We start from the raw sequence: 25,602 nt of genomic DNA on the forward strand, positions 1-25,602 counted from the left end.
AACTGGATACTGGATGAAATAAAAACCAGCACGCAGACCAGCCCTCCAGGAGTGGTGCAGCTTTGGTGTGCTGCAGGGCTGCCCAGCCCTGTTCCTGGACATCTACCATCCTGTAGGTTTTCACTCCAGTGCTGACAAAGTACACCTCATTCAACAGCTAGAGATCTCCCTGAGCTGCTAATTAGTGACTACGCACTCCACCTAGCTGCTTGTCCAGGCGATGGTGACCTCCTGTCTTAATGCAACTCCCTCCTTGCAAGCCTGCCAGCTTTTGGCATACAGCCACTACAGATGATTCAAAATGCTGCTGCCCAACTCGTCTTCAACCTTCCCAAGTTCTCCCACGTCATTCCTCTGCTGAGGTCACTCCACTAGCTACCGGTCGCTGCCAGGAACAAGTTCAGTGTTCTGACCCTCGCCTACACTGCAGCCAACAGGACAGCCCCTGTCTACATAGAGATCTAGAGATCTCCCTGAGCTGCTAATTAGTGCAATCAGGTGTGCCAAATTAGGGTTAGAATGAAAACCTACTGCACAGGACAGTAGATCTCCAGGAAACAGGGCTGGGCAGCTCTGGTGTACAGGCTTTGTGGGAAAGGCTCTCGATCGATGTGTAATATTTATATTGTCTACGCACCCAGCTCCTCAGTCAAATATTCCTCCTCCTCCTTGGAATGATCTGCTTCATCTGAGGAATATTTGTGACTGATGATGCTCTTGGTGAAGTACATTTCTGTTCTGTCCAGGGCAGAGGTAGAGAGCAAACAAAGCAGCAAGATACTTGTGAATGGCCAGATGCATACAGCATGTCTTCTTCTTAATTAAAATACTCCGGTTGTCTATTTGCAATGTTGTGAAATTTCCCAGGACATAGCCATTTGCCAAATTATTAGGCTGTGGCTCACCCTAGTGGCGAAGCAGAAATACTGCAGTAGACCTTCAGCGATGGAGCTGGCAAGTTATTGTGCAAAAGAGTCAGTGATTCATTGAGGAAGGGTATATGTTATATTGTGTGTCTCTGTGACCTGACACTCTATCTGTTCCCTCCCTAGGCATAATGGGGGATCCAGGGGGCAGGCAAACTTCAACAGTCATTACTGAGAGAAAGCCATACCATTACCACTCCATTCTCCTCTGCAGTGACTCAGTCTGCGCGTTCATGCCCATCTTCCATGGGATGGGCTGCATGGAAAGAGGCAGCTCCGTTCTGGACCCCTGTTGGAAAATGGATTTGCATTTGCACTGCAAGCTGTTACTGCTCTCCTCTAATTATAATTATAATGCTTGGAGATCTCAGAGCAAGAGAAGATGGAAATTTTTTTTTTTTTTTTTAATTATTATGAAGAGAAGGAAATTCCGTTTAGATGTGGCTCAGGCCAACAATTGAGATCAGAATGCTTTTAGAGCTTTTTATTTATTTTTTACAACATCAATGGCCCATTCAAAATGGCGCAGAGAAAATGAATATCTCACACTGTACTTTCAGTATGGCTGGAATAACCTAGCACAGGATGAAGGCTGGATCTCACCCAAGAGACACCCAAAGGTTCCCTATAACAACAACAACACACCTAGGCTTGTTACAGTGCCCATTCCCCGACCCAAAATCCCTGCTTTTGTTTTTTTTTTTCTCTTTTTACCCATGAACAGATTCGTTTTTAAAAAAATTTTTTTTTACCCATGAACAGATTCATTTTAATGTAGCACCTCTGCTTGAGCAGACTTTCTGACATATAAAAATACAATGGAACAGCACTTGCAATTTCCATTTATTCATGCTGAAAGGCTGCTATTATACTGACACAGTTTTACAAAGCAATTGTTGTAATACACTTGTTTCACTATGTTTTAAATATTTTGTTGCATTTAATCTGCACATCTTCTGTAGCTGTTTTTTTTTTTTTTTGGATACTGACTTGATGTTCCAAACCTCATGTTTGGCATTAACCCGTCCACATTCACCCTCGGTTATGAAGACCTCAGTGTAGACCTTGATGAGCAGGGCTGACCGTCTGTGCTTGGCCACTCCTTCAAAGATACTTTGATATCTTTCTGGCTGATCTGAGGGGCCCCCAGCAAACTCCATCCACTCAGGTGGAGTTCCTACATTCCCTCCGGCAAGGTTGTTTCCTGAAAGAACTCATATTACTTCTGCTGTGTGCGTGTGCTGTTTGTATGTTAGCTCCACCAACAATGAACCCCCATTTAAGATGCAGACTGTACTGCTGCTTATTTAGGGACACTTGCTTTTCAGTACACACTTCTTTGCACAGCTGGTGCACCTTATCAGTGGCGTCACTAGGGTTGGTGACACCCGGTGCGGTCCCTACCCCTCCAGTGACACCTCTGCACCTTATCAGTACCAGCAGAGGTGGAAAGTCCAGTGGTCAGAAAGCAAAGCTCCTGCCATGTGTTTCTTCCACCCATTAACTCAGCCAGCCCAGCTCATTTCATTAATGCGTACTACCACCTCCTGGCTGAGGAACTGCGCTAAGAAGAAAAGCCAGGTGACTGGAACAAATACTGGGGAAGACTTTTACATTATGAACGTTGATATTCCAACTCTGCGTGGACCGGAGTCTGACGAGCATGCTAAGTAGTTTTTTTTGTGCCTCCTGAAATTAATTTCTAATGTCTTCTCCTTTCTTCTGTGTCTAATTGTGCCTCAATCTGTGGAACTAAAGGACACAGTTACGGTCCGGATTTAATCGGGGCTGCAGTAGGCTTCGCATAATTATGTTCCCTATATTTACAGGCGATGTGTAATGTTCTGGTATGAATGTTTTTTTCCTGGTAAAAAGATTTGCAAATCCAATAAAAGTTATTTTTTTCTGGAGCAGAGAGCTTTTTATCATGACTAGGCTGTACACGACAGCTGACACGCGAATTAGTGGAAGAGTGGAGTATGGTGGAAGCTGGAAGGAGGGAGGAGAACGCGAGAGAAATGCCGAAAAGAGGAAATGCAAGCGGAACAGGTTTAAAAGATCAACAGAAGAAAGGAGAGAAGACCTGCTGTAAGTACAGATGACGATAATAAATTGAGTAGGGATCAGTCTAAAAACTCTGGTTAGTAATTTCATCAGTCCCTTAGCAGTAGAGAACTGTATGTCGCACGTGCAAAAGTTCACGCAGAGTGCATCGTGTGATAACTTAAAGATTCTCTTCTTAAAAAAGTAGTTAAAGTTGGTTGCACTGACTGATGGGGAAAAATACTATATTTAAAAAGAAAGCTCACCCTCACAAGACTGCAACACTGCATGGGGAGGAGTGAGCTTCCTGTTAGGAAGGAAAATACTGTTTTGGGGGCAGTATTCAACATGAAATTTGAAATCCTGCTTATTCACATGCTTTATACATCTGAAAAAGCAAATTTTAAAAAATGTAAGTAACAAGTAAACTTTCACGTATTTCTCATGGAACAAATAGAAGCCATATTCTAAAGCAATGCCACCATTGTTTTTCTACGTGTATTCAAAAATGTTGGCCTTACTTGGTTTTAATTGTGCCATGTAAGAATGTGTTTTTATATCTGTGTGAACAATGTATACAATGGGAACGTTATCTACTATTTGTTTAAACTCAACAAATATTTTGCATGTTATCTTCGTCAAACATGTACAGTTTGTCAGAGTAACATAGAAAGTGAAAGTAAGTACATTTTCTAAATGTGCTATGTTTGCATAGTAAGACTATTGGAAATAATAGTAGCAGGTCACATAGCTCCACAAAGTATAATTACTGTCAATACTTGTGCTAACTAATGCTAACAACAAATTCAAATATTAATTTCAGCAATTGTCCCTGGGCAAAAACTGTGGTCCAGGAAGCACGTTGTGAAAACAAGATAAAGTTATGGTTAATTTGCACAGTAAAGTTACAAACTTGGAATTATGAGTGATTCTATGTAAGTCTTCAAATTTATACAAAGTATTCATTCATATGTGTTGTGTGCTTATCTCAGTATTGCATTTGATGATTTAGGGCATTAAACGTCATAAGAAGGGTGCTTTATGGTGTGTACAGTTTTAAAGCCCACATTTGATTTTATAAGCATTTAGATTAAGGGTTTTGTCTCGATAAGTTGAGGCAATATTCTCAGAAACCAAAGAAAATATGAACGGGCAATATAAAGATACAAAGGGCCAAGTCGCTTGTATGAATATGAAACAACCTCATTGCTTGTGGTCAGTACAGTTTTAGGAACTGAGTTTTTTAAACATGCACAGAGAGTATATGCTTGTATATGCAATACGATTTCCTTTCTTTAACACTTTGCATTAACATAAAGGTAGTAATGAAAACAGCCAATGATTTTGATTTAAATGAAAAATACTGATGTCTAACTTAACAGAAGCTTATAAGACAGGCAGCTCTTATTCTAATATTCCTTATACTGCACACGTAATATTCTTGACTATCATCACAGCTATTGCTCAACCAACCTGTTCCTCAATTCTGAACTGCAGTCATAAATGATCCACAATCCACAGCCACAGAATCTCTCTTTCCCCCGCCAATACGCCATATACATCGATACTCCAAGATAAGGATTGGGAAATACTGTCCAGGAACTTAGTCCACCAAAACACTAAGTGGAAAAAAAATATCTCTGGATCATTGCTCTGGTGTGGAATTGGGACGGACGGACGGACGGACAGTGTGACCTTTCACCTCTGTTTCTGTTAGATGCTGAGGGGGTGATGTGTTTCCACTCCAGCTGTAAGTAGGGACACCCCGGAAACCGAAGGATGAAGCGCTGTGGCTCCCCCTACCAGGGGGACAGGGTGAGTAAGGGGACTTCCCCTCCCCCCAAATCTGATATAAGACATCACTTTTAACATGGCCTCAAACTACACAGTGCTGTCATGAAACGTAATAATCATCCTATTCACACACGTCTCTGAAATGGGAGAGCTTGTCTCCTTTCATGGTGGTTCCTATGGACTCCACCCTTTCAGGTGCAGCACGCATTCTCATTGAATGTGCTCTATAAGGGAACGACTGGGCCTCGATGTGGTCGCATGTGATGTGCCTCCCTCCACACTGAGCATCAGGCTCTTTTGACAACAGGACCATGAGAAAACGTGCCTGAAAATTTACACCACAGCCCAGAGTATGCAATTAGAAAAAATATAAAGAGCTCCTTACATTCTGTATTGCTGTCAGTGTTTTACAATCAGAACTCCATTGTACACTCTGCAGAGCCATTCTTTCAACAGATTGCCTCAGGCCTGAATCACATTCAAAAGCATGGCATGTCATAAAAATACTAACCCCAGTCCTCCCTAACTGTACATCAGAATGTCTCAGACATTGGAGATTGTGGAGGAGAGGAGCAGGTAAGTGGCAGAGATTTTCAAGATTTCCATCTACATGCAAATCAGAGAATGAGAGAGAGCGGGTAGAACAGAGAAATGGAAAATCCAAACAGAATGGAGATCACTCTCAGCTTTTACTTAACCATACCATACATTATAAAAACCAGTGAATACAGCTGACTTTATCAGACACAGGCGGAAAGTGAAAACTTTATAATATACTTTTTAAAAGAAAGTATAATCTGTACTGTTTACTTACATAACTGAAATGAAGTGATAGCAGTGCTTTCTGAATCATTCAGCATCTGCCATTGTCCTGTGTGCTGTGGTTCAAGATGTTGCTTTCTGTGCTTGTGGACAACAGCAGGAGAGGCTAAAATTAGGCATTTTATAGAAAAACAGTATGCATGCATTTGTAAATTACTATTTTCCCCACTCTTCTCTGAAGGGTTTTTTATCTTTTATCTACGAAAGCCCACAATGACCAAGCCCACAGCAAAAAAGGTCATATTCACAATTTTATGCGTCATAACACTGTATGGCTTGGGGTGTCTCTCTGTACTTCTTCATGGGTTAATATGAGTGAATATGAAATTGGAGGCCAGAAGCTCATTGGCCCATTGTGTTCTGACTAGTCTCACATTGGTTTTTTATTTCACTCAAGATTGTTCATTCTCTGCTCCTGGAACATCTGGATGATCTTCTGAGCAACCAGCTAGAGAGATTTCATTCCTATCTGAGTCATGAACCACCACAGGGATACAATCCCATTTCAAGGAGTTGCCTAGAGGGGTCAAGCAGGACCAAGACTGCAGAACAAATGTTGGTGCACTATGGAAGTGAGGGCGCTGTGAAGGTCACGCTGTACATCCTGGAGAAGATGAACCTGAATGAGCAAGCGGTAACACTGCAGAGGGGATTGGAGAGCAGTAAGACCTTCTGTTTTTCTTCTTGGCCAGAGCGAGACAGCAAGAGAGAGAGAGAGAGAGAGATTTTTATTTATTTTTAAAACCACACAAAGAAACAGCCCCAATAACAAAAAACAAACCCGTGTACCCAGCACAGGCATACAGCGAGAGAGAAGGAGAGAGAGAAACAGAGGGGGGGGAGAGAGAGGGAGAGAGAGAAACCGAGGGCTGGGGAGAGAGAGGGAGAGAGAGAAACAGAGAGGGGGGGGGGGAGAGAGGGAGAGTGACTTGACTGCCTATACTCGATCATGTCACCTACGAAGAAGCAAACATACCCCAAACACATACAAACAATTAAATAAATAAAACTTCCCTTCCCAACCCCCCACTTATAACCAACATCCCCCTACACCTTATATACACTCAACCACACAGCATCACACCCCAACAGCTCTTCAGACAACCTGGAGGTAGCATCCCCTAGAGAGAGACACAGAGAGAGTGAAAGAAATAGAACATTATGCATGCCTTTTATATAGCTGTCCTTTTTGTGAGAGTCAAGACATTGTCATGCCTCCTAGTTTGACTTACCATAACTTTTTGACCAAGGCTATACTTACTGTGTGAACTGGATTTAATGTGTTCATGGCTATGAATAACTGTTACATAATGAGTTTTGTACCTTATCTGACCTGTGACTTGTAGTTGTTCCAGTGACCTTCGGCATTCACTTATTGTACGTTGCTTTGGATAAAAAATCTGCCAAACAAATGTGATGTAATGTGTTTGTATGTGTGTGTGTGTGTGCGCATATGTGCGTGTGCACGCATGCTTGTGTATGTGCATATGTGTGTATGTGCATGTGTATGTGTGTGTCTCTGTGTCCTGACACTCTTCCTGTCACATTTGGCAGCCAGTTACGGGGAAAACCCCAGGGCCCCTGGAGGAACGATTTCAGGGGTCATTACAGCCAGTCAGCCACAGCCCCCACCTGCAGTCAGTGAACATGGTAAATTGACAGTTTCATACATCAGATATTTTTACAGTATGACTGCGGAGACATAGCAATCTTATTTGGCAGACGCAGGCATCCAGGGAACGTTGCAGCATTTTATAAATACTTCTACTACTACACATCCACACAGCCCCAAATATTAGACTTTGTTAAATCACAAAACAAAGCACAAAGTGCCCAGAATTAATAAGAATAATCTGCTGTGCCATACATGTAAATAATTATGAACTGACCAATGGTCATGGCCTGCTAAACACTAGACTGCTGCTAAGTCAGGACCCACAACCAACTAACCCTGCTTCTATCCTCCTATTTTTAGATGCATCTTTGAGAGCAGACCAAGAGAAGCTGAAAGCTAAGCTGAGGAACAGATATCAACATATCTTTGAAGGAGTGGCCAAGCACGGACGGTCGGCCCTGCTCACCAAGGTCTACACTGAGGTCTTCATAACCGAGGGTGAATGCGGACAGGTCAATACCGAACATGAGGTTTGGAACATCGAGTCAACATCCAAAGAAACTCATGCACAGGACGTGCAAATTGAATGCAACAAAATATTCCAGCCCTTGCCCGGACAAGAGGACCACATTAGAAGATCTGTTCTGACCAAAGGAATAGCTGGCATCGGCAAAACAGTCTCTGTGCAGAAGTTCATTTTGGACTGGGCGGAAGGCAAGGCAAACCGAGGTATTGATTTGATATTTCCTCTCCCTTTTCGAGAGCTGAATCTGATGAGGGACAGAAAGTTGAGTTTGCTGGGACTCATTCGGCACTTTCACCCCGAGGTCAAACACTGCACTGCGGTGGACCTCAACAGCAGGAGAGTGTTGTTCATCTTCGATGGTCTGGATGAGTGTCGGCTCCCCTTAAATTTCCATAGCAACGAGCCGTGGTACGATGAAACGGAGGAATTATCAGTGGACATGCTGCTGACCAACCTCATTCAGGGAAATCTGCTTCCCTCTGCTCTCCTCTGGATCACATCCCGACCAGCAGCAGCCAGTCAGATCCCTCCTGAGTGCATCCAAAGGCTAACTGAGGTTCGAGGCTTCAACGACCCACAGAAAGATGAGTACTTCACGAAGAGATTTAATGATCAGAACCTGGCCAACAAAATTATCTCACACATAAAGTCATCACGGACCCTCCACATCATGTGTCATATTCCAGTCTTCTGCTTGATTTCAGCAACTGTTCTCGAGAGTCTACTGGACAAATCTGAGGGTGGGCAAATCCCTAAGACTCTCACTCAAATGTACACGCAATTCCTGCGCATTCAAATTATGATAAAGAACCAGAAGTACCATAGAGGTATGGAAACAAACACAAAGGAAATGCAAGAGACCGATAAAGAAATAACTGTCAACCTGGGAAAGCTGGCCTTTCAACATTTGGAAAAGAACAATCTGATATTTTATGAGCAAGACCTGAAAGAGTCTGGCATTGATGCCAGCAAATCTCCAGAGTACTCTGGGTTGTACACAGAAATCTTCAAAGAGGAATCAGTGCTGTATGAGGAGAAAACATACAGCTTTGTGCATCTTAGCATTCAAGAGTACCTTGCCGCCTTGTCTGTACACTTCCTGTATGTAAACGGTAAAGAAAACCCATTAAATCTGGACATGTCAAAGCATACCAGTCCAGATGGTGGGATAAAATTATCTGCAGTACACAGGAGTGCTGTGGACAAGGCCTTACAGAGTCCAAATGGACACCTGGACCTTTTTGTCCGCTTCCTCCTGGGAATCTCGCTGGACAGTAAAGCTCTTTCAGGACTGCTGCCACACACCGAATGCAGCTCGCAGATGGTCGCAGAAACGGTCAAATACATCAAGGAGAAGGTCAGCAAGTGCCTATCTCCAGAGAGGACCATCAATCTCTTCCACTGCCTGAATGAACTCAATGACGATTCTCTAGTACAGGAAATCCAGAGTTTCCTGAAGTCGAGTGGTCACGCCAATCAAAAGCTGTACCCAGATCAGTGCTCAGCGCTGGCTTATGCGCTGGTGATGTCAGAGAAGCAGGTGGACGTGCTTGATTTTAGGATGTACAACTCGACACAGGCCGGATATCGCAGACTGCTGCCCGTTCTCAAGCACACCAGGACAGCTTTGTGAGTACGGTTGAGCCCTGTTTTTTTGGATGTGTGTGCCTAAATAAAATATCTCACGGCTTTATATAGTTGAACTTGCAATTAGCTAATTTCACACACAAACCTTCCAAGAATGACATTGCCCATCCCTGTTCTAACATCATCAAACAGTCTCAATCAGATTCTTCAATTTTTGTGGAAATACTAAAATGTTAAACAGACCTGAGCAATACTTCTCTGTCATGCAACGAAGGGACACACAAAATCGTCACCTATTTTATCTAAAGACTGGAGAACTACAATTCAAAATTTCCCTTAATGTGGAAATCATTTATAACAGAATAATCTTGTGGTTATACTGTTGGAAAATAGTATGGAGGATATTTTTTGCATCCTGTCTGTCTCGCACTAAAAAATATGCACTAAATAGCAGGTACTCTAGTATGTTTATTAGACGGTATATATTTTGAGGACACGGTACTTGGGAGGCTGTTTCGGACACGGCCTCTGTTTAGAAAGAGAGCAGCAAGTTGTCTTCACTCTCCCGGGCTGGCAGCAGGGGGCATACATGAGCACGCCTGTACATAGCTCACAAATTGGATATTCCAAATTCAGGTGTGACTGGAGATGCCAGATTTAATTAAACATTACAAACTAAATGAATAACAAAGTAATAGCAACTCGATATCACCAATTTATAAAAACATTTAAATAAAATAAAAAATTCTTACATTTAGATAATAAAGGGCGATGAAATTTGGCATTTGGTTATGTATTTTTTGAATAACTGGGAAAATTAAGCAATGCCAAAGCAATACATTTTACATGTGATTATATATGAGTTAATTTCCAAAACCAGGCTCATGAAAAACTACTTTAATTTTATTTGCTGTTTCAGGAGTGGAGTTCTACCTTGGGTTGCAAGACAGCACACACATCAAATATGAAAGGCCAAAAAGTACTCACTTTTCACATGAAACTGGCAACTAATTATTAATGGGTGGCTGGTTGCATGGGACTTGTGGTGACTGCCTTTTGATATGTGACTGTTTACCTCTTGGCTGTGAGTCATGACATGATCAGAGATTGGTGGTTGGTGCTTGGTGATAGATGGTTGGAATTTGGTAACTGCTGATTGGTGCTTGGTGATTGGTGCATGGCGGTGACTGGCAGGTGTCTCTTGTCTGCAGGTTGCAGGTCTGTGACCTCACCCCAGCCCTGTGTGCCCTGGTGAATGTGGTCTTGCAGTCCTCCACCTCCCTTCTGAGGGAGCTGGACCTTGGATACAACAGCAAACTGGGGGACAAAGGCTGCAAGCTGCTTTGCGATGGACTGCGGACTCCCCACTGCAGACTACAAACTCTGGGGTGTGTGGAACCAGCGGAACACAAAGGGCTTCCTGCAGCTACCAAACCGTAAAAAGCCTCAGGAGAAACTCGGTTTATTTATCATCTGTTTCACACGCAGCTCTGCTTCACTGTTGTGGGCATCAAGGTCTGTGGGTCAGCCATAAGTCATACCTAAGGCCCACAGAAATTCATGATTTCTTTTGTAACCTTTAGCTCCCCCCTCCCTGCACGGCAAGGCTACCATTGACTCTTCTGTAGCCCCTATTTAAATGTGCCAATGATATCAAACAACAATTCCATGGAGGCACATTAATAATATTTTTTTATCATTTACTTGCCAAATAAATTGACCTTACATGCTATGCAAAACTAATATTTTTCTCATATTTTCTCTTGAGATCATTGGTTTACTGATGTTATACAATGTTAGGGTTTTAGACGCCTGTCTTTAACCATACTGTGGTATTGACCTGTGCTCACAAGCTTTTCCTTGTTAATCCTTGGCGGTATAGTTGGTGTTGTTATTATCAAGTAAGTTCTGAGGTTCGACCACCCGCTGTGATGCCTTGAGGATAAGAGTGCTAACGCTAGCCACATTCCTCCGAATTCACATTGTGGCAAATTTCCTTCTTTAGGCCCTACTCACAACCAAAAAGACAGGAGCCCATAGCAGTGAGAGTAATCTGAGGGAGTGTAATTTCACTTTGCATGTGTGTGTGTGTGGGGGGGTCGGGGGTCTTCTCAGCATGCAGGATTGAAGGTACTGTGTGTATGATATCTTCTTCCCTCCACAGGTTAGGAGACTGTAACCTCACAAAGGGCTGCTGTGATGATCTGGCCTCAGTCCTGCGCTCACGCCACTCACAGCTGAGAGAGCTGGATCTGAGAGGCAATGACCTACTGGACTCTGGAGTGACAGCGCTCTCTGCTGGACTGGAGGATCCCCTCTGTAAACTGCAGAAACTGGGGTGAGGAACCTTTTACGATTTTTGAAGAAAAGAAAAAAAAAGGATATCAGGCTGATTTATGTTGGTACTGTGAAAACAACCACATTTCATGCTGCCTGTTGGTCACGGATGTGCAGTCTGGTTAGAACTGGTGGGCATTGCCTGCCTTATGAATAACCAGCAAAAGGTATTTAATTGTATATTATTGTTCTTTAACCTTTATTTTCACAATATTTTTCTACATACTGTAAATGAATCTTTATTTTTTCAAATAAATACTAATAACGTGTTGGTAAGTGGTTTGGAAGGTCTTAGGTAGGACATGCTCTTTAAAGAAAAGTTAAGCGTCTTTCTCATCAGCTCTTTTCATATGTCATATTTCTTCTGTACATTGAAATTAGTTAATTCAGGAGACACAGTGAGGGTAGTAGTGCCTTGATGTACTAGCATTCTCCCACATCTGGGACGTGTGGAAGTCCTTATATCCCTATCACATCTCTGCAGGCTGTCAGGCTGTGGAGTCACAGAGACAGGCTGTCGTTCCCTGGCTTCAGCTCTTCACTCAAACCCCTCACATCTGATAGAGCTGGATCTGAGCTACAACAACCCCGGAGACTTAGGAGTGAAAGTGCTGTCTACTAGACAGCAGGACCCCAACTGTGCCCTGGAGAAGCTGATGTAAGCAGGCAGGGTGTGAATGCCTGGTCATTTGTTACACGTCTGTCTCTTATCTCCCTGCTGAAAATTAAGCAAGTCAGGTTGGTTTAAGCGGTGTTTTCCGCACTTCTGGTTGGTTTTACCTGGTCGACCAGCTTAGCAAACTGTTCACCCGCCTATAGTCACCTAGTCTACCAGTTTGGTCACCAGATTACTCTACCATCTTAACCAGCTTTAACCAGATTTGACCAACAACAGACCAGCTTTTACTGGTTTTAGCTGAAATTTTCAAAATTCTCTCTTCCCTCACTTCCTGTTCCTGCAGTGTGGACCATGGTGGAGTGTGCAGGATGAATCCAGGGCTGCACAAATGTAAGTTTAAGTACTATTCAACATTTGAGTTGAAAATATGTGCAGTATGAAAATGGATATTTATGGTAGCCATGTCTCTGAAAACTCCTTATTGTCCAGTGCCCTTATTCCTTGTGTACTTCTCTTCCACCACCTTATTTCCCTATCCTTTCTCTTTGGCAGTTAAATTCATTATGCTTTCTGGCATGAGATACATTGTGTAAATATAGTCTAAGCAGAGAATGTATGTAGTAGTGTAAAAAGTATGCATTTAAACCAATGAGTATAGGAGATTAAAACTTTAACCATTAAAATGATTTTTAGATGGTTAGAAATCGTTTAAAACTGTTAGATGGTGGTTTACTTTCTCTGTCATCTTCAAACAAACTGAAATTAAACGAAACTCAAAACTCGCTCTCTCTGTGTGTGCTCCCGGTCTCGGCCCTGAACTGTGGAGATCAGCACACCTTTAAGCACCCGGGCTGATGTGCTAACGCAACCCAGGTGCGTGTGCTCTCTACACCAGCCGGCGTGGCTGAGACCAATCTTTTTTGTTTTCTACTTGGCTGTTACCCGGTAGATGACTGCCACCTCACCGTGGACCCCAGCACTGCTGCTCCGAATGTGGTCCTATCCGAGGGGAACAGGAGGGCACATCGCAAACAGAAGTTTGGCAATGACGAGTACACTCCTCCAGTGCTGTGCAAGGAGGCGCTGACTGACCGTCACTACTGGGAGGTAGAGTGGGGACCAGGAAGCTTGGAGGTGGGCGTGGCCTACCAGATACCCACAAGCACCGCCGGCGCACTTGGAGAAGATGACCAATCCTGGGCCATTAGGTGCAACCCACAGGGTATCATGGCCGTTCATAATAACAAGCTTACACACATAGTGGCCGTACACGCCCAGGCCAAATACAGGGTGGGAGTGTATCTGGACTGGCAAAATGGTACCCTGGCCTTCTATAAGATCTCCTCCAAAGGGCCCGTCCACCTGCACACCTTCCATGTCACTTTCACTCTGCCCCTCTACCCAGCTTTTGCTCTCACTATGGATGCCCCTATGACACTGTGCTAGATATTCGCTCACTCATATTTTTAGAATATAAAGATGTTAATACAGCTTGTCGACTGAAGTGTTTGATTATGCATGCAAATGAGCAATACATGAATCAAATAAAGATGACATGCAAACAAAAGTCTGTCAAATTATTACGTTTTTTATTTTTTGTGTGTGTGTTGGCAATACACAATGTTGTCTGTTTTATCTTTTATTCCAAGCTCTGGTACAATGCAAATGAAGAAAACTAGCAGAGTTCAAAGTTCGTAGTTCCTGGGTAACCTGCAGGAGGTTTGGGGAAAAGGAGAGAGAGAGAGAAAATTTTGTGTGAACACAATTAAAAATATCACTGATAAAATATGCTAATATTTACAACATAGTGAAGCAACTGTCTTATAACAACTGCTTTGTAATTCAACTATATAATAACAGCCTTTAAGCATAGATCAAGGAAAATTGCAAGCATCGCTCCACCTTAATTTCATATGTAGGAAAGTCTGTGCTGAGGTGTTACGTTAAAAATGATACTGTACATAAGTTTTTAAAAATGTACAATAACATGCATAGGTGGTTGGCCTTTTTTTGGGAACCTCTAGGGCAGGGGTGTCCAATCTTATCTGAAACAGGCTGGTGTGGGAGCAAGGTTTTGTTTTAGATCAGCACTACAACTCCTGATTGAAAAGGCAGACTATGATTTTTTTTTTTTTTACTTTATTTTTTATATTCACAAAATATAATAAAATAACTATGCTAAGGCATGCCTATGATGTGCTGACAATCCATGTCTTCAGTTAGTATAGCCGAATTCACGCACCTATTACCTGTATTTGAAATTGTAACGTGTTTGAGATGTTCCCTGGCGTAATGCTCTTTTCTGTGTGGGGAGGGGTGGGTGTGGCTACAGAGCCTGTGGTTGGGTTAAGATTCCAGGGAAGTGTCCGTTGCTTGTTAGCTGCTGCAATGGCGTATGCAAAGAAGCCTAGATACAGCGAAGCAAAAAGACAAGCCGACAGGGCTCGTTCAATAACCCCCCCCCCCCCCCCCATGGGACCTACTGTTACTGTTTATAGCTGCAACTTAGCTAGCTTGGTAATTCACCAGCATTAATTTCAATAAGGAACCTAATTGATTCAGTATGCACGCTATCTAGCTACCTGTAGCCAACTTCACTAACAAAGCTAAAAAAAGAAGTTGCAAACAAAGACTCCCGTCCTCATCTGTGTTCACTGCTGATAAAACACAGTGTAACTTTCTTGGCATTGGTAGTTCACCTGCATTTATTTCAGTCATTTATTTCCAACTCTCTACCTTAGAAATATAATAATGTAATATTACAGACTCGCTCCGCTACAATTTAGTTTTATTTGACAGATGCTTTTATCCAAAGAAGTGCAGAATAACTGCATACTGAAGGACATTGGAACAACTACAGGACACAGGTCAGAAAATTCGCATAAAGTACCTGTTATCCATAGCCATGAATATATACATATTATGTTGTATTTGAGAAAATAAAGAGGCTAACATTTGGATAACTTCATGAAAAAGTAATTCACTTTACAAGTGCATTAGCTAGCTATGATAGACCTATGGCCTGCTAATGTTACCTATACCACATACAATTCTGTGTTTACATCCCACTCTTACTAAATGTCCAAAATAGGTAAATACTGAATAGCTGCACTACAGAGTAGCTACTGTATGATGTTCCCACATGCTGCACTTAGTGTAAAGATTGTTATAACACTTCCTAATTACTGTTACTGTCTATATGGAATCAGTCATGTTGCTAAAAATGCTATTTTCAATATTTCTGACCACCTCACTTCTTCGCTTGACATTTTGCTTGTTGTGCTTGGAGGAGGAGACAGAGTCTAGAAGGGCCGCAAACTCTTATATAGTATACCTTTAACTAAGCATGGTCTTCAATCAAGAATCATGTGTCTTAGTGCTGGGCTGAAACAAAAGCCTGTACCCACACTAGCCCTTTTCAGATAAGATTGGACACTCCGTGCTGTAGGGTGTCTCTTGGGTGGCTTTCTTGAGGAAGTGGAGAAAGCCTGGGAGTTATGTTTGAGGAATTAGGGTGTGTTGGAGGCTAGATGGCAGGGAGGGAATGTTTTGGGATTTCGGCATGACAGTGACATGGCATTGGGTGGACTTGCCGGTAGTAAGCGCACTCCAGATTGCTGTAGGTGCCGGTGGACTCCAGGTAGAAGCGGCTTCCCTCGGGCTGCTTCTTCACTGCCACTACCTTGAACTGCTCGAACGGTGGCACCAGGAAGTTCCCCCACGCCGATCTGCAGTTGGAGGGCGGGAGCTCTACCCCGTAGCAGGTCCTGATGGTCAGACCATCACGTGATCGAAGCTTGGTTGAGGCCTGGAGAAATTGGCCGAGCCGGACCGTTGACCCTCGATTCACCCGTAGCCTTTGCGGCATGTTCTGGCTGTACACGGTGCGACAGCGCCCCCGCTGTCTGGACCTCAGGACTTGCATAGCATTGGTCAGCAGGAAATGCAGGGACTTGTAAGGGAAGTACCGCGTGTAAACAGAGGTGTCAGGCCCAAGGGCCTTAGTATCTGTGTGGAAAATTCTGGTGAAGGTACTGTTCCAGGTCATGTAGAAGGCCAATGCAGTCTTGTGGTACGCATTGAGTTCTGGCGCTGTGATGTTGCACCTCTGTGCCTGATGCCAGCTTTCCCGAAATGAGCCATCAGCCGTCAGCTCAGCCGACAATATCCCCTCCTTGCTGGTGACGTTCTCCATCATCCGGTTCACACAGGTCAGGTACTGATCATCCACTGCACTGGTAGCCATGTCCAGAACCTCTAAATCACACAGACACTGCCAGAGACAGAGAATGTTAATCATCATATTTGCCCAGGCAGTGTGAAAGACTGCTCTGATCTCACAGAGATAACCAGAGACAGCTCTCAATTATTCAGTGGCAGTTGACCAGCTGAAAATAGATTGAAATCTGTCCCTTTTAACTGATCATTGATTTAGCCAGTTTTCATCAATTTTCTTTGATTAACAACCCTGGCAATCTAGAAATAATCATGGAAAAATCATTTAGTACTTAATGAAAAAAGATACATCACTCTGTTAACTACCGCAATAGCGTTCAGAACAAACTGGCGTAACTACTATCTAGCAAAATCTGTGCTTCAAGATAATTTAAATTACAGCATCTGTGCATTGCAGATCTTTTCCATACATAATCTCTGAGTGTGGGTGCGGAGAACGAAGAGTACGTATGCTGCAGTTCGTACATATTTGGACAGTGACACAATTGTTTGTTGTTTTGGCTCCATTCTCCAGTGCATTATATTCGAAATAAGCAATGAACACGAGGTTAAAGTTTGGACTGTCGGCATTAATTTGTGTGTATTTATATCCATATCAGGTCGATATCAGGTGATCCATGTACGAATTACAGTTCTTTTTATACACAGTCCCTGCATTTTAGGGTACCAAAAGTAGAGCGCACTGTGCATCCACAATTTTAAATGAAGTAAAACTTTGTGCACTGTTTTGAGAGGCAAATAAAAATAATTTTACTACTTGCCTAACTAGCCTAATTGAGGAGAACGGGCTATAAATGATGGTATTTAGTATTTGGTGAATTAATGGCTGTATTGTAATCAATTACAAATTAACAGAATGGGTTGATCGATGATCAGTTTACAGGGAAGTTTTTCACCTCACCTGTTTTCAGCTCAACGACCGGCTCTGCAATTATTACAGTGTGACAGGCAGTGTGAAAGGCTGCTATCTGTTTTGCCAGTTTCAAAAGTACTGTCAGAGAAAATTGTGAACTGTTAAAATCTTACGGCCAATTGCAAAATAAAGATCATCATAATCTCATAAGGAAATACCAACCACCCTAGTGTCACTGGCACAGGAAAGGACAGATTTCAGTCATTTAAATTGAAAACATTCAATAAATGTTTTTTTTTTTTTTTTTTAATTAGTGTCAGTAGACATTTGATATGGAGGTTAGCACTTCAGAATATTGATCTCGCATAACATTTTTTTTTGAGGTCTGCTGTTCCTGGGAAAGGAGGAAATGGTTGTCCCTCAGTTTTCCAGAGAAAATATTTTCACTAAATAAATACCAAGAGAAAAACAGAAAACGGAACAGAAAAGAAATACGGATATCGACAAAACTCACAGTGTCAGCAACGACTCCGCTCGCAATGGTAGCCGCGAGTAATATTCCTGTGGCTAATTGCCTCATCCTAACGGCAAGTGTGCGGAATTGTCTCAGCACAGTTACGACAATATCTCAAGACAGCCAACCAAATCAACGCAACCCAAGAGTTGAATGGTACCGCGGGCATCAGCTCGTTAACAGCTTTTATGTCAGCATACACCCTCTGCCAAAAACAATCATTAACTTGCCATCTATCATGAAATCATTGGCATTCTACCCATGTGAACAGTGTGGGAGTTGACAAAAATCAATATTTTTTTAAAACGTGTTTTATGTTAAACTAAGATAATTTTAAGAAATCAGAAATTCTGCAGCATAAAGGAGTGAGTTATTGCCAAGTCCTGCAGTAATTCTGCATCTCTTCTGTGGGCAGAAAGGCAGACAGCCAAAATGGTGGTGCTGCATCAAATTAACAATTTTAGCATGAGTAGTCAGCTTGCAGATACTGACCCAGCAAACAGTAACATCAAGTCCCTCCCCTTTCATATGCTTACTGACCCTGGGGTCCTATCTCTCATCCAAAATCAATGTGACACCCTCTGTAACACAAGTCATTGTCCCCAAGTTCAGTAATTCTTTAAACAGTAGGCCTATTTTTTTTTTTTTTTTATAAAGCTGTGACTCTCCAGCACATCTCCCTTTTCTCAACGGTGATAGCCATGCTGTTGAAAATGAGAAATTTTGCTTTTACTCAGCACCTTACCCCACCTTGTTTCTTGGGTATGTGCTGGGTGCTGGTGGCCATGTGGTTCTCAATGACCAGGGTTGGGGACCCCTGCCCATAAATCAATTTGTTTGCAATTGTGAAAGAGCAGCTGCAATCATAATTCAGGCTAAATTTTTTTAATGTTAATTTTTGCCTATGACTTAGCCTCAGTCATATTGTGCATTGATGTCGTAGTTAATCATGACAGTCATTATTATTGTCAAAAATGTAATGCATCCATTCCCTAGTTTAACTAGGGAAACTTTCTGCAGGTCCCCCCACGTGTGTATCTTGTCTAAACGACATTAGCTGCTGTAAACTGATTGTGTTTTGCCACATACAGGAACTAACAAGGTGACATTTTTCCTCTGACCTTCACCACAATGGGTAAGTTATGTAAGTAAAATCTGTATGTCACATTCTCCCCGGAAGTGTAAATCTGTGACAAGAAAACGGTTTTCCTAGCTGATTGCCAAATCGACTGCTGACGGTCTACAAGAAGGATCGATGTTAAATTAATAGTGGACAGGAAATCTCTGGTTCCCCTCAGGGCCCCAGTTGTCTCCCTAGCACTGGGTACTAGTTCAGACTTAGGTTGCCAAATGGAGGCTTTGAGTGGGGTTGACACTCTGTCCAGTTCATGACCCCTGTATGACCTTACAGTGTATGAAAAATGACAGTTGCATGTAACAGAATTCTAATTGTAACTGTTTGTCACTGTGTGTGCTTCTGTCTCTTGCATCAACTTACTGCAAAGTCAATGGATCAGGGGCAGGTTCACAAGAGGACTTCTGAAATCCTAAAAACGGCTGCAGGCGTCAAAAATAATTTAATTGAAAAAAGAAATGTATAAAATTTTATTGGAGAAAATTCAGGATAACCGAACATGGGATATAGTATATTCAGTATTAAGTCTCAGTATACTCAGTGAACTTGCTCAGTCTGTGGATCTTTCTGCTCCAGGAAATCTTTTTTACTTATAAGTAATACGGTAAAACCCCTGTGGCAGGCTGAACATGCTTCCTGCAAGAAAGGTCATCCATATAAACATTATTTCATTCTATGACTGTTCTTGGAGGAAGCACATTCACCTTGTCCAACCTGCCATGGAGGTTTTAATGTTTTTACGAATGTATTACGTATATATCTGTAATACATTAAAACCCCCAGGGCAGGCTGAACAAGATGAACGTGCTTCCTGCAGGAACAGTCTTCCAGGTAAACATTATTTTATTCAAAGCCCTCCTGCTCTGCCACATATGCACAATTGGCCCTGTTCCCTCTGTTCTCCTGAAGGTGCCTCTCTTTTTGCAATGATCTTTTGGGTGGATTTAGTCAGACAGTTTCAATCGATGGCCCTGTCACACACCATGTGACACCCCTGGGAGGGAGAGAGAGAGAGACAGGGAGATAGAGAGATCCACACCAGCACGCATCCACATCAACACAAAAACAAAGACTTTGACCTTTCCCCCTCACAGGTTCTGGGCAAAAAACAACAAACTAAAATAACAAAGACTAAAGAGAGTAAAACGCAGCGACAGATTTTCAGCTTGCCGCTGGTCTCAGGGGTCAACTTTTCAGTTTCCAGCTCCACCTTATGCCTTCTATGCGACTGCAAACAAAAACTCCAAAAACGGACACACTCTCTTGGCGTCCGCACCTGGTTTCAAGCCCGTACCGTGGACAGGAACACACCTTTAAGCACTCTCTCGGCGTCCGCACCTGGTTTCAGCCCCATTCCGTGGAGAGGAACACACCTTTAAGCACCGGGACTGATTAGTTAACACAACCTAGTTATGTGTGTCATCTGCACCTGTGGGTGTGGCTGAGACGAATCTGGTTTTCCACCGTACCGAATGCTACAGACCCTTCTCATTTGTTATTACCAAGGGCAGTCCAAGCTATTCATCTCGACAATGAGAATATGGCGGCCATATTGAGGAGGACCCATTATTTCTTTACCTTTGAAGACAAATTTGCTGGTGGAGAGCATTTGCTAGGGATATGATGTCTAGCCATTTCCCCCCCACAATGGCTAGACATCATACCATCTCCTGACTATAACTGTCTCCCAGGTAAGTATGTTTAGCTGAGAGTAGATGATGTTTCATTGCATGTGTCCAGTTCACCAGTGCTGTCACCCAAGATTAAATCTAGCAGTCTCTTAGTGAGGATCTCTTGCTTTGGATGTTCGGTAGTGCCCATACTGGAATAAATGCTGTCTGACTTCATGTCTATGTGAACAGTACACAACACGCCGTCTGTTATTATGGATGTTCTGTGAGGTGTGTGTCATTTCTATTTCAATTCTGATAATTCAGGAGATGAGAAATTTGATTAATTAATTGACATTGACATTCATTAACATGACACTGTAATTGCTTTCTTGTACGGAAAAAAATACAGATTTTATATACTGCAGTTACAAACGGTATATATTCATATAATTGTTTTATGAATAAAAATATATGTTTCATATGATGAAATGTATGTCCCTGTCCCTGTCTTCACTATAGAGAGACGGAAACTTCACCAACAAGATATGGTAGACTTTGTCCTGTAAGTACAAAATACAATATATAAATATTTTTATGTACAAATTCACAATATGAATATATATCTAATAAAGAGGGGGCAAAAAGTCAGAGATACATTTATTAGTAAGGGTGGAGGTGGTGGACCTGTAGCATAGAACTTTTTCAGATATCAAAATATATCCGCATACCTGATCAACTTTTATGTTCGCTATGCACTGTAGGCAATCTCCCTTTTTTATTGGGAAAAAGACCAGCATTCTTTTCTATGACAAGCTTTTGGATCGAATCCAGCTGCTACTGTTTCTCGCCTTGGCATGTGACTGAGCTTGTTAACATGGAACCAGACCGGTTCCTCAACATTCTAGAAGTCAGGTGATTTTCCACATTCACGACAGCAGTCATAATGAAGGCAATTAAACACAGCGTACAGTTGTTTAAAATATTTTAAAACTGAACCAGGCCCAGGGCTTGCTCCTTTGACAACTTTCATTGCACAAGTTTTAAAAGCAAGTCAAAACCAAATTCAAAACCAGAACAGAAGCAAAAAGAACAATATAGTCACAAGTGGCAATTAATGGAATCCAAGCAGCATTGGCAAAATCTCATAATTTCAGAGGAGTTAATTTTGGCAGTAGAATAAAATATATTTTAATTTATGGAAAATGACACATGGCAGACTGTGTAAGTCTTGTTCAGCCTTCTTTACTAGATGGACAGACATCACATTTTAATTTAGACCAAAGAATACCAGTTATGGTAAAAAAAACAAAACAAAATGCACTAAATGTGCCTTGCCTGAAGGCGGCGCTATAGAGTGCATGCTTTTAGCTTACTTTTGTAGTTTTTGAAGCAGAACCATTATTTTGATAAGTTTTCATCTTCAACCATTAAAGAGTCATTCGTCGCAACCCATTCAACCATTAAAGAGTCATCCTCACGTGTTGGAATCAAAATTGCTTCCTTTTCTTTTTGATATGAAGCACTGTAACGTCCTGAGGTTCTAACTCTTCAAGAGTTAGGTTGGACAAGACAAGGTAAAACTTCTCCAACTCCCACTTCGGATTGCAGTCTGTTTCCACACACAAGGATACAATGATAATAAAGCCAAGGGTTATGAATGAAAAAACTATCAGTATTAAAACAACCATCACAATTACGACAAGAGGTATAACATCCTCTTGATTGATGAAATAGTTAATCACTACTGCATCGTCCATAATCTCCTGTTTGTGGTCTGGACCATGGGGAATTCCAACACCGGTCGCAGGATCTTGCTGGTATCCTGTGTTCTGAGTTTCTGGGTGAGGGACAGGCAGCGTGCTGAAGAGGTGGTTTTCACATTTTGAATCAGAACCATCATTCTGGTAAGGGGGCTGACTCTGTAGTTTTGGATCACTAGCAGGTTCCTGGTAAGACATTTGGTTTGGTGGTTTAGTATCAGGGTCAGGCTGCAGAAAAAAATTTTTGTTCTGAGGCTTTACGTCTGAATAAAGCAGTGGGTGAGATGGATGGTTCTGAAGATCAGACTGCTGAAAGGGTAGTTGGTTCAAAGGTGTGGGCCCAGAACCAGACTGGTTTACATTTGAATCAGCAATAAACTGTTTACAGGGGAGTAGTTCCACTAATGTTGGATCAGCTTTAGAATCCTGGAAAGATGGCTGTTTCTGAACTTCCCGGTGAACCCCGGGCAATTCGTGGAAGAGTGTGTTTTGGACCGGCAGGTGGTCAGGGGGGTTCATGCAGTTTGTATTTGCAGGTGGACTAGAACACACCTCTCCAGGGCTGGGTGCCCATCTGACAGACACCCCCCACCCTGAGGATGCATTGCTATCTGGCCCTTCCCACTCTTCAGATCCACAGCTGACATCCTGCCCCTCATCATCAGTCTCATCGCTGTCGAGGGAGCTGTCGGACGAAAAGGAACTTTCCCGAAGGTCCACCCCCAGATTCACAGGGAAAAGGAATCCAACGCATGTCAGGAAGTCCATCCGCTGCATGTCCCCTGCTTCCCTGATGATGTCAGGGCTGAGGAGAAAGGTTCCTTCCTCACTGAAGTCGCTCAGACCGAATCTGTGCTCTGTGATGTAGACTTCCCCTATCAGTCTCGATGCTCTGTCCAGGCTGATAATGATGCGGTCCTTGTTTCGTTCGTAGCAGTTTTTCTGGCTGCCATAGGCCTCTCTCACATAGGCGGGCAGGTCCTGGGCTCCATGGTGGTACAACGAGTTCAGGTTTCCCACTATAAAGTATGTCTTACCCGGAGGGAGGAGATCCTCGAAGTTTCCGTAGTGATGGAATCCGTAATCCCCGTTGTCTGGGTCGCACTGCAACTCCATCTGTCCGTCATCATTAAACTCCACGGCCTTGGTGGAGAACCAGTGTAGGAGCTTGAGTCCATGTCGGGGGGACCTGTGTCCAAATGTTACCTCCCTGAGGCCCTCCACTGTCATCAGCTTGGGAATCATAGCCGCCTCCTCACAGTATTGGACCTGAGACCTTTGGCTTCAATACCTATGAGGAAATCCTCATCCTCAACCGGATAATCTGCTGAGAGAGTAAATAATTTCACAGAAATATTTTTTTCCTTTTCTGAGTGACTGTAATGGGGCGTTATCACTGAATCTGGCACTTGATGTATGCTATTCATTTTCTATGGACAGGCTGCATGGTACATGAAGGAAGCAGTCTTGTGAGTGGCATGGTGCCATCACCGGTTCTGTATTTGCATAGAATGTAGTGCTTCCTTGTTCTATGTAATTGTACAACGTAGCTTGCTCTGGCTCTCAAATAAAACTTGCAAACTTGGTGTTGCAGACCAAATATGAACCAAGATTCAGCAACTGCATTGCCTATTTCTCATATAAAATGTTCACAGAAATATGTTTTAGTAAACAGTTTCAGTGGAAAAAGAGAAAGTTTATCAATGCTCTGCCATATTGTTCTGTTTTGATAATGGGGAGCCAAAACCAAGGACCACCCAGAATCTATCCAATCAGGTTCCGGCAGTGTTCTGTGATAGGCTATGTCACTTGTTCATATTGATCCCATAGAGGCATCTATCCGACAAAACCCAGCTATACTAACTATACGTATTACTTTGCATAGTACTACCCATTAAGTGGACAGCTTGGAGGTCCATCGAGTCACCAAGCGTCTTCACCTGATTCAGTGAGAACACCCGTAAATGCAAAGTAATACTTCTGGACCACGCCACTATACATCACTAAAGATTATGGTAATTCAATTGTAGTTCTAACCCCTGCCCTTACTGTTCTTGAAACAGGAATAACTTCTGATGAGTATAATGGGCTGGAACAGCAAAGAGAAGCAGCATATAAAGATAACAGACAGCGGAGAACATGAGCTTTCACTTCCCAGGCAAGAGTAGACGTAGAGGTTACTATGAAATTATGTTCTCACTTCATTCTTGAACGTGTGGGAAAACAGGTTTTAGTCATTACCCGAGGTGTGAAATACTATACTATGACTACTGTACAACTACCTAACAAAATGGCAATCATTGCAACAGTCACTTTATCTCATAATCAGATACTCTTGAACACACTTGAACACGATTATACATTATAGAACACACAGCTACTGTACTACTATAATGGGTACAGCTACTACCAGGAATATTATAATATTATGCATACACAGACTGGGGGGGGGGAGTGGGGAGAGAAAGAGAGATGTGAGTATGAAATGGAAAATTTGTATGAATTACCTATTCTTGAAGGACGAGTTCTGTCTCTCGATGAGTTCGCACAGCAACAGTTCTACTGTTGTACCGGCACTGACAAAGCAACAGGCTGTTTTGAATGCAGTGTTATGATGCACAGATTTGGTGTGTGTCTCTCAGGCTACAAGCACACAGGTTGTGCTGTTTTTAGCACGCCCCTAAGTAGGGACTGGCAACGAGCCAATCCAATCTGAAATCAAGTCAGGTTCAAGCAGGACAGGTTTTATTCTGATTATTTCCGCGAGACAATAACTTTCTTTAAAAAAAAAAAAAAAAAAATGAAAGAAAATTGATTTTTGTCGTTGTTCTTTGTGCAAGGTAGTACTTTGTGTGTTAGTGCTTCAATTTCTGGGCTCCCATGGGGGACTCATGTTCGCCTCTGGAGGATTGAGTTTGATGTCGCCAAACTATACAATCTCCCCCAAACTGAACATATGTACATGTTCTCTTTCCAGGTAATGGGAGCTTTTACTAACATTACTAACCCTGTTTGTCCATGTATTTAAGAGCATTACTTTTATAAGTACAAAAAGAGTGGTGGCAGAGTGCAGAATGAAAAACGGCATGATATTGGTTTCAGGATATGGTTTTGTGTGTAATAATAAATATAATAGAATTATAAACTTTATTTATTTAGCACATTTCAAACACTTCAGTGCCATTCAAATGTGCGTTACAGAAAAAGAGTCAGAAGTAAAAA

At 42.4% G+C, this 25,602-nt stretch overlaps 3 protein-coding genes across 9 annotated transcripts; 1 reads left to right on the forward strand and 2 right to left on the reverse strand.

Annotated features, from left to right (window-relative positions):
* The first annotated feature begins 2,928 nt into the window (after nucleotides 1-2,928).
* On the forward strand, nucleotides 2,929-13,836 carry LOC135254614 (NACHT, LRR and PYD domains-containing protein 12-like). 7 transcript variants are annotated; one of them, XR_010329928.1, is made up of 11 exons: nucleotides 2,929-3,014; nucleotides 4,687-4,784; nucleotides 5,301-5,339; nucleotides 5,983-6,247; nucleotides 7,140-7,235; nucleotides 7,561-9,355; nucleotides 10,525-10,701; nucleotides 11,478-11,651; nucleotides 12,135-12,321; nucleotides 12,613-12,659; nucleotides 13,219-13,277. XR_010329928.1 is itself a non-coding variant. In XM_064334928.1 (11 exons), exons 2-11 carry the CDS (start codon nucleotides 4,749-4,751, stop codon nucleotides 13,713-13,715), a joined length of 3,300 nt encoding a protein of 1,099 aa, XP_064190998.1. In that variant the 5' UTR covers nucleotides 2,929-3,014; nucleotides 4,687-4,748; the 3' UTR covers nucleotides 13,716-13,836. The 7 variants fall into 7 exon arrangements, 6 of the variants coding, with proteins under 6 accessions (XP_064190998.1, XP_064191000.1, XP_064191003.1 ...); XM_064334928.1 differs by having other exon boundaries at nucleotides 12,135-12,308; nucleotides 13,219-13,836; XM_064334930.1 differs by having other exon boundaries at nucleotides 7,579-9,355; nucleotides 12,135-12,308; nucleotides 13,219-13,836.
* Nucleotide 13,837: 1 nt separating this feature from the next.
* On the reverse strand, nucleotides 13,838-18,060 carry LOC135254627 (NAD(P)(+)--arginine ADP-ribosyltransferase 1-like). The gene is made up of 3 exons (XM_064334960.1): nucleotides 17,873-18,060; nucleotides 15,863-16,542; nucleotides 13,838-13,979 (listed from the first exon to the last, which is right to left on the reverse strand). Exons 1-3 carry the CDS (start codon nucleotides 17,936-17,938, stop codon nucleotides 13,955-13,957), a joined length of 771 nt encoding a protein of 256 aa, XP_064191030.1. The 5' UTR covers nucleotides 17,939-18,060; the 3' UTR covers nucleotides 13,838-13,954.
* Nucleotides 18,061-19,491: 1,431 nt separating this feature from the next.
* On the reverse strand, nucleotides 19,492-25,141 carry LOC135254617 (uncharacterized). The gene is made up of 2 exons (XM_064334938.1): nucleotides 24,888-25,141; nucleotides 19,492-23,707 (listed from the first exon to the last, which is right to left on the reverse strand). Exon 2 carries the CDS (start codon nucleotides 23,623-23,625, stop codon nucleotides 22,108-22,110), a length of 1,518 nt encoding a protein of 505 aa, XP_064191008.1. The 5' UTR covers nucleotides 23,626-23,707; nucleotides 24,888-25,141; the 3' UTR covers nucleotides 19,492-22,107.
* Between the last annotated feature and the right edge of the window lie 461 nt (nucleotides 25,142-25,602).

Source organism: Anguilla rostrata, chromosome 5, assembly GCF_018555375.3.
Source record: "Anguilla rostrata isolate EN2019 chromosome 5, ASM1855537v3, whole genome shotgun sequence".
In the NCBI taxonomy this organism is placed as follows: Eukaryota; Metazoa; Chordata; class Actinopteri; order Anguilliformes; family Anguillidae; genus Anguilla; species Anguilla rostrata.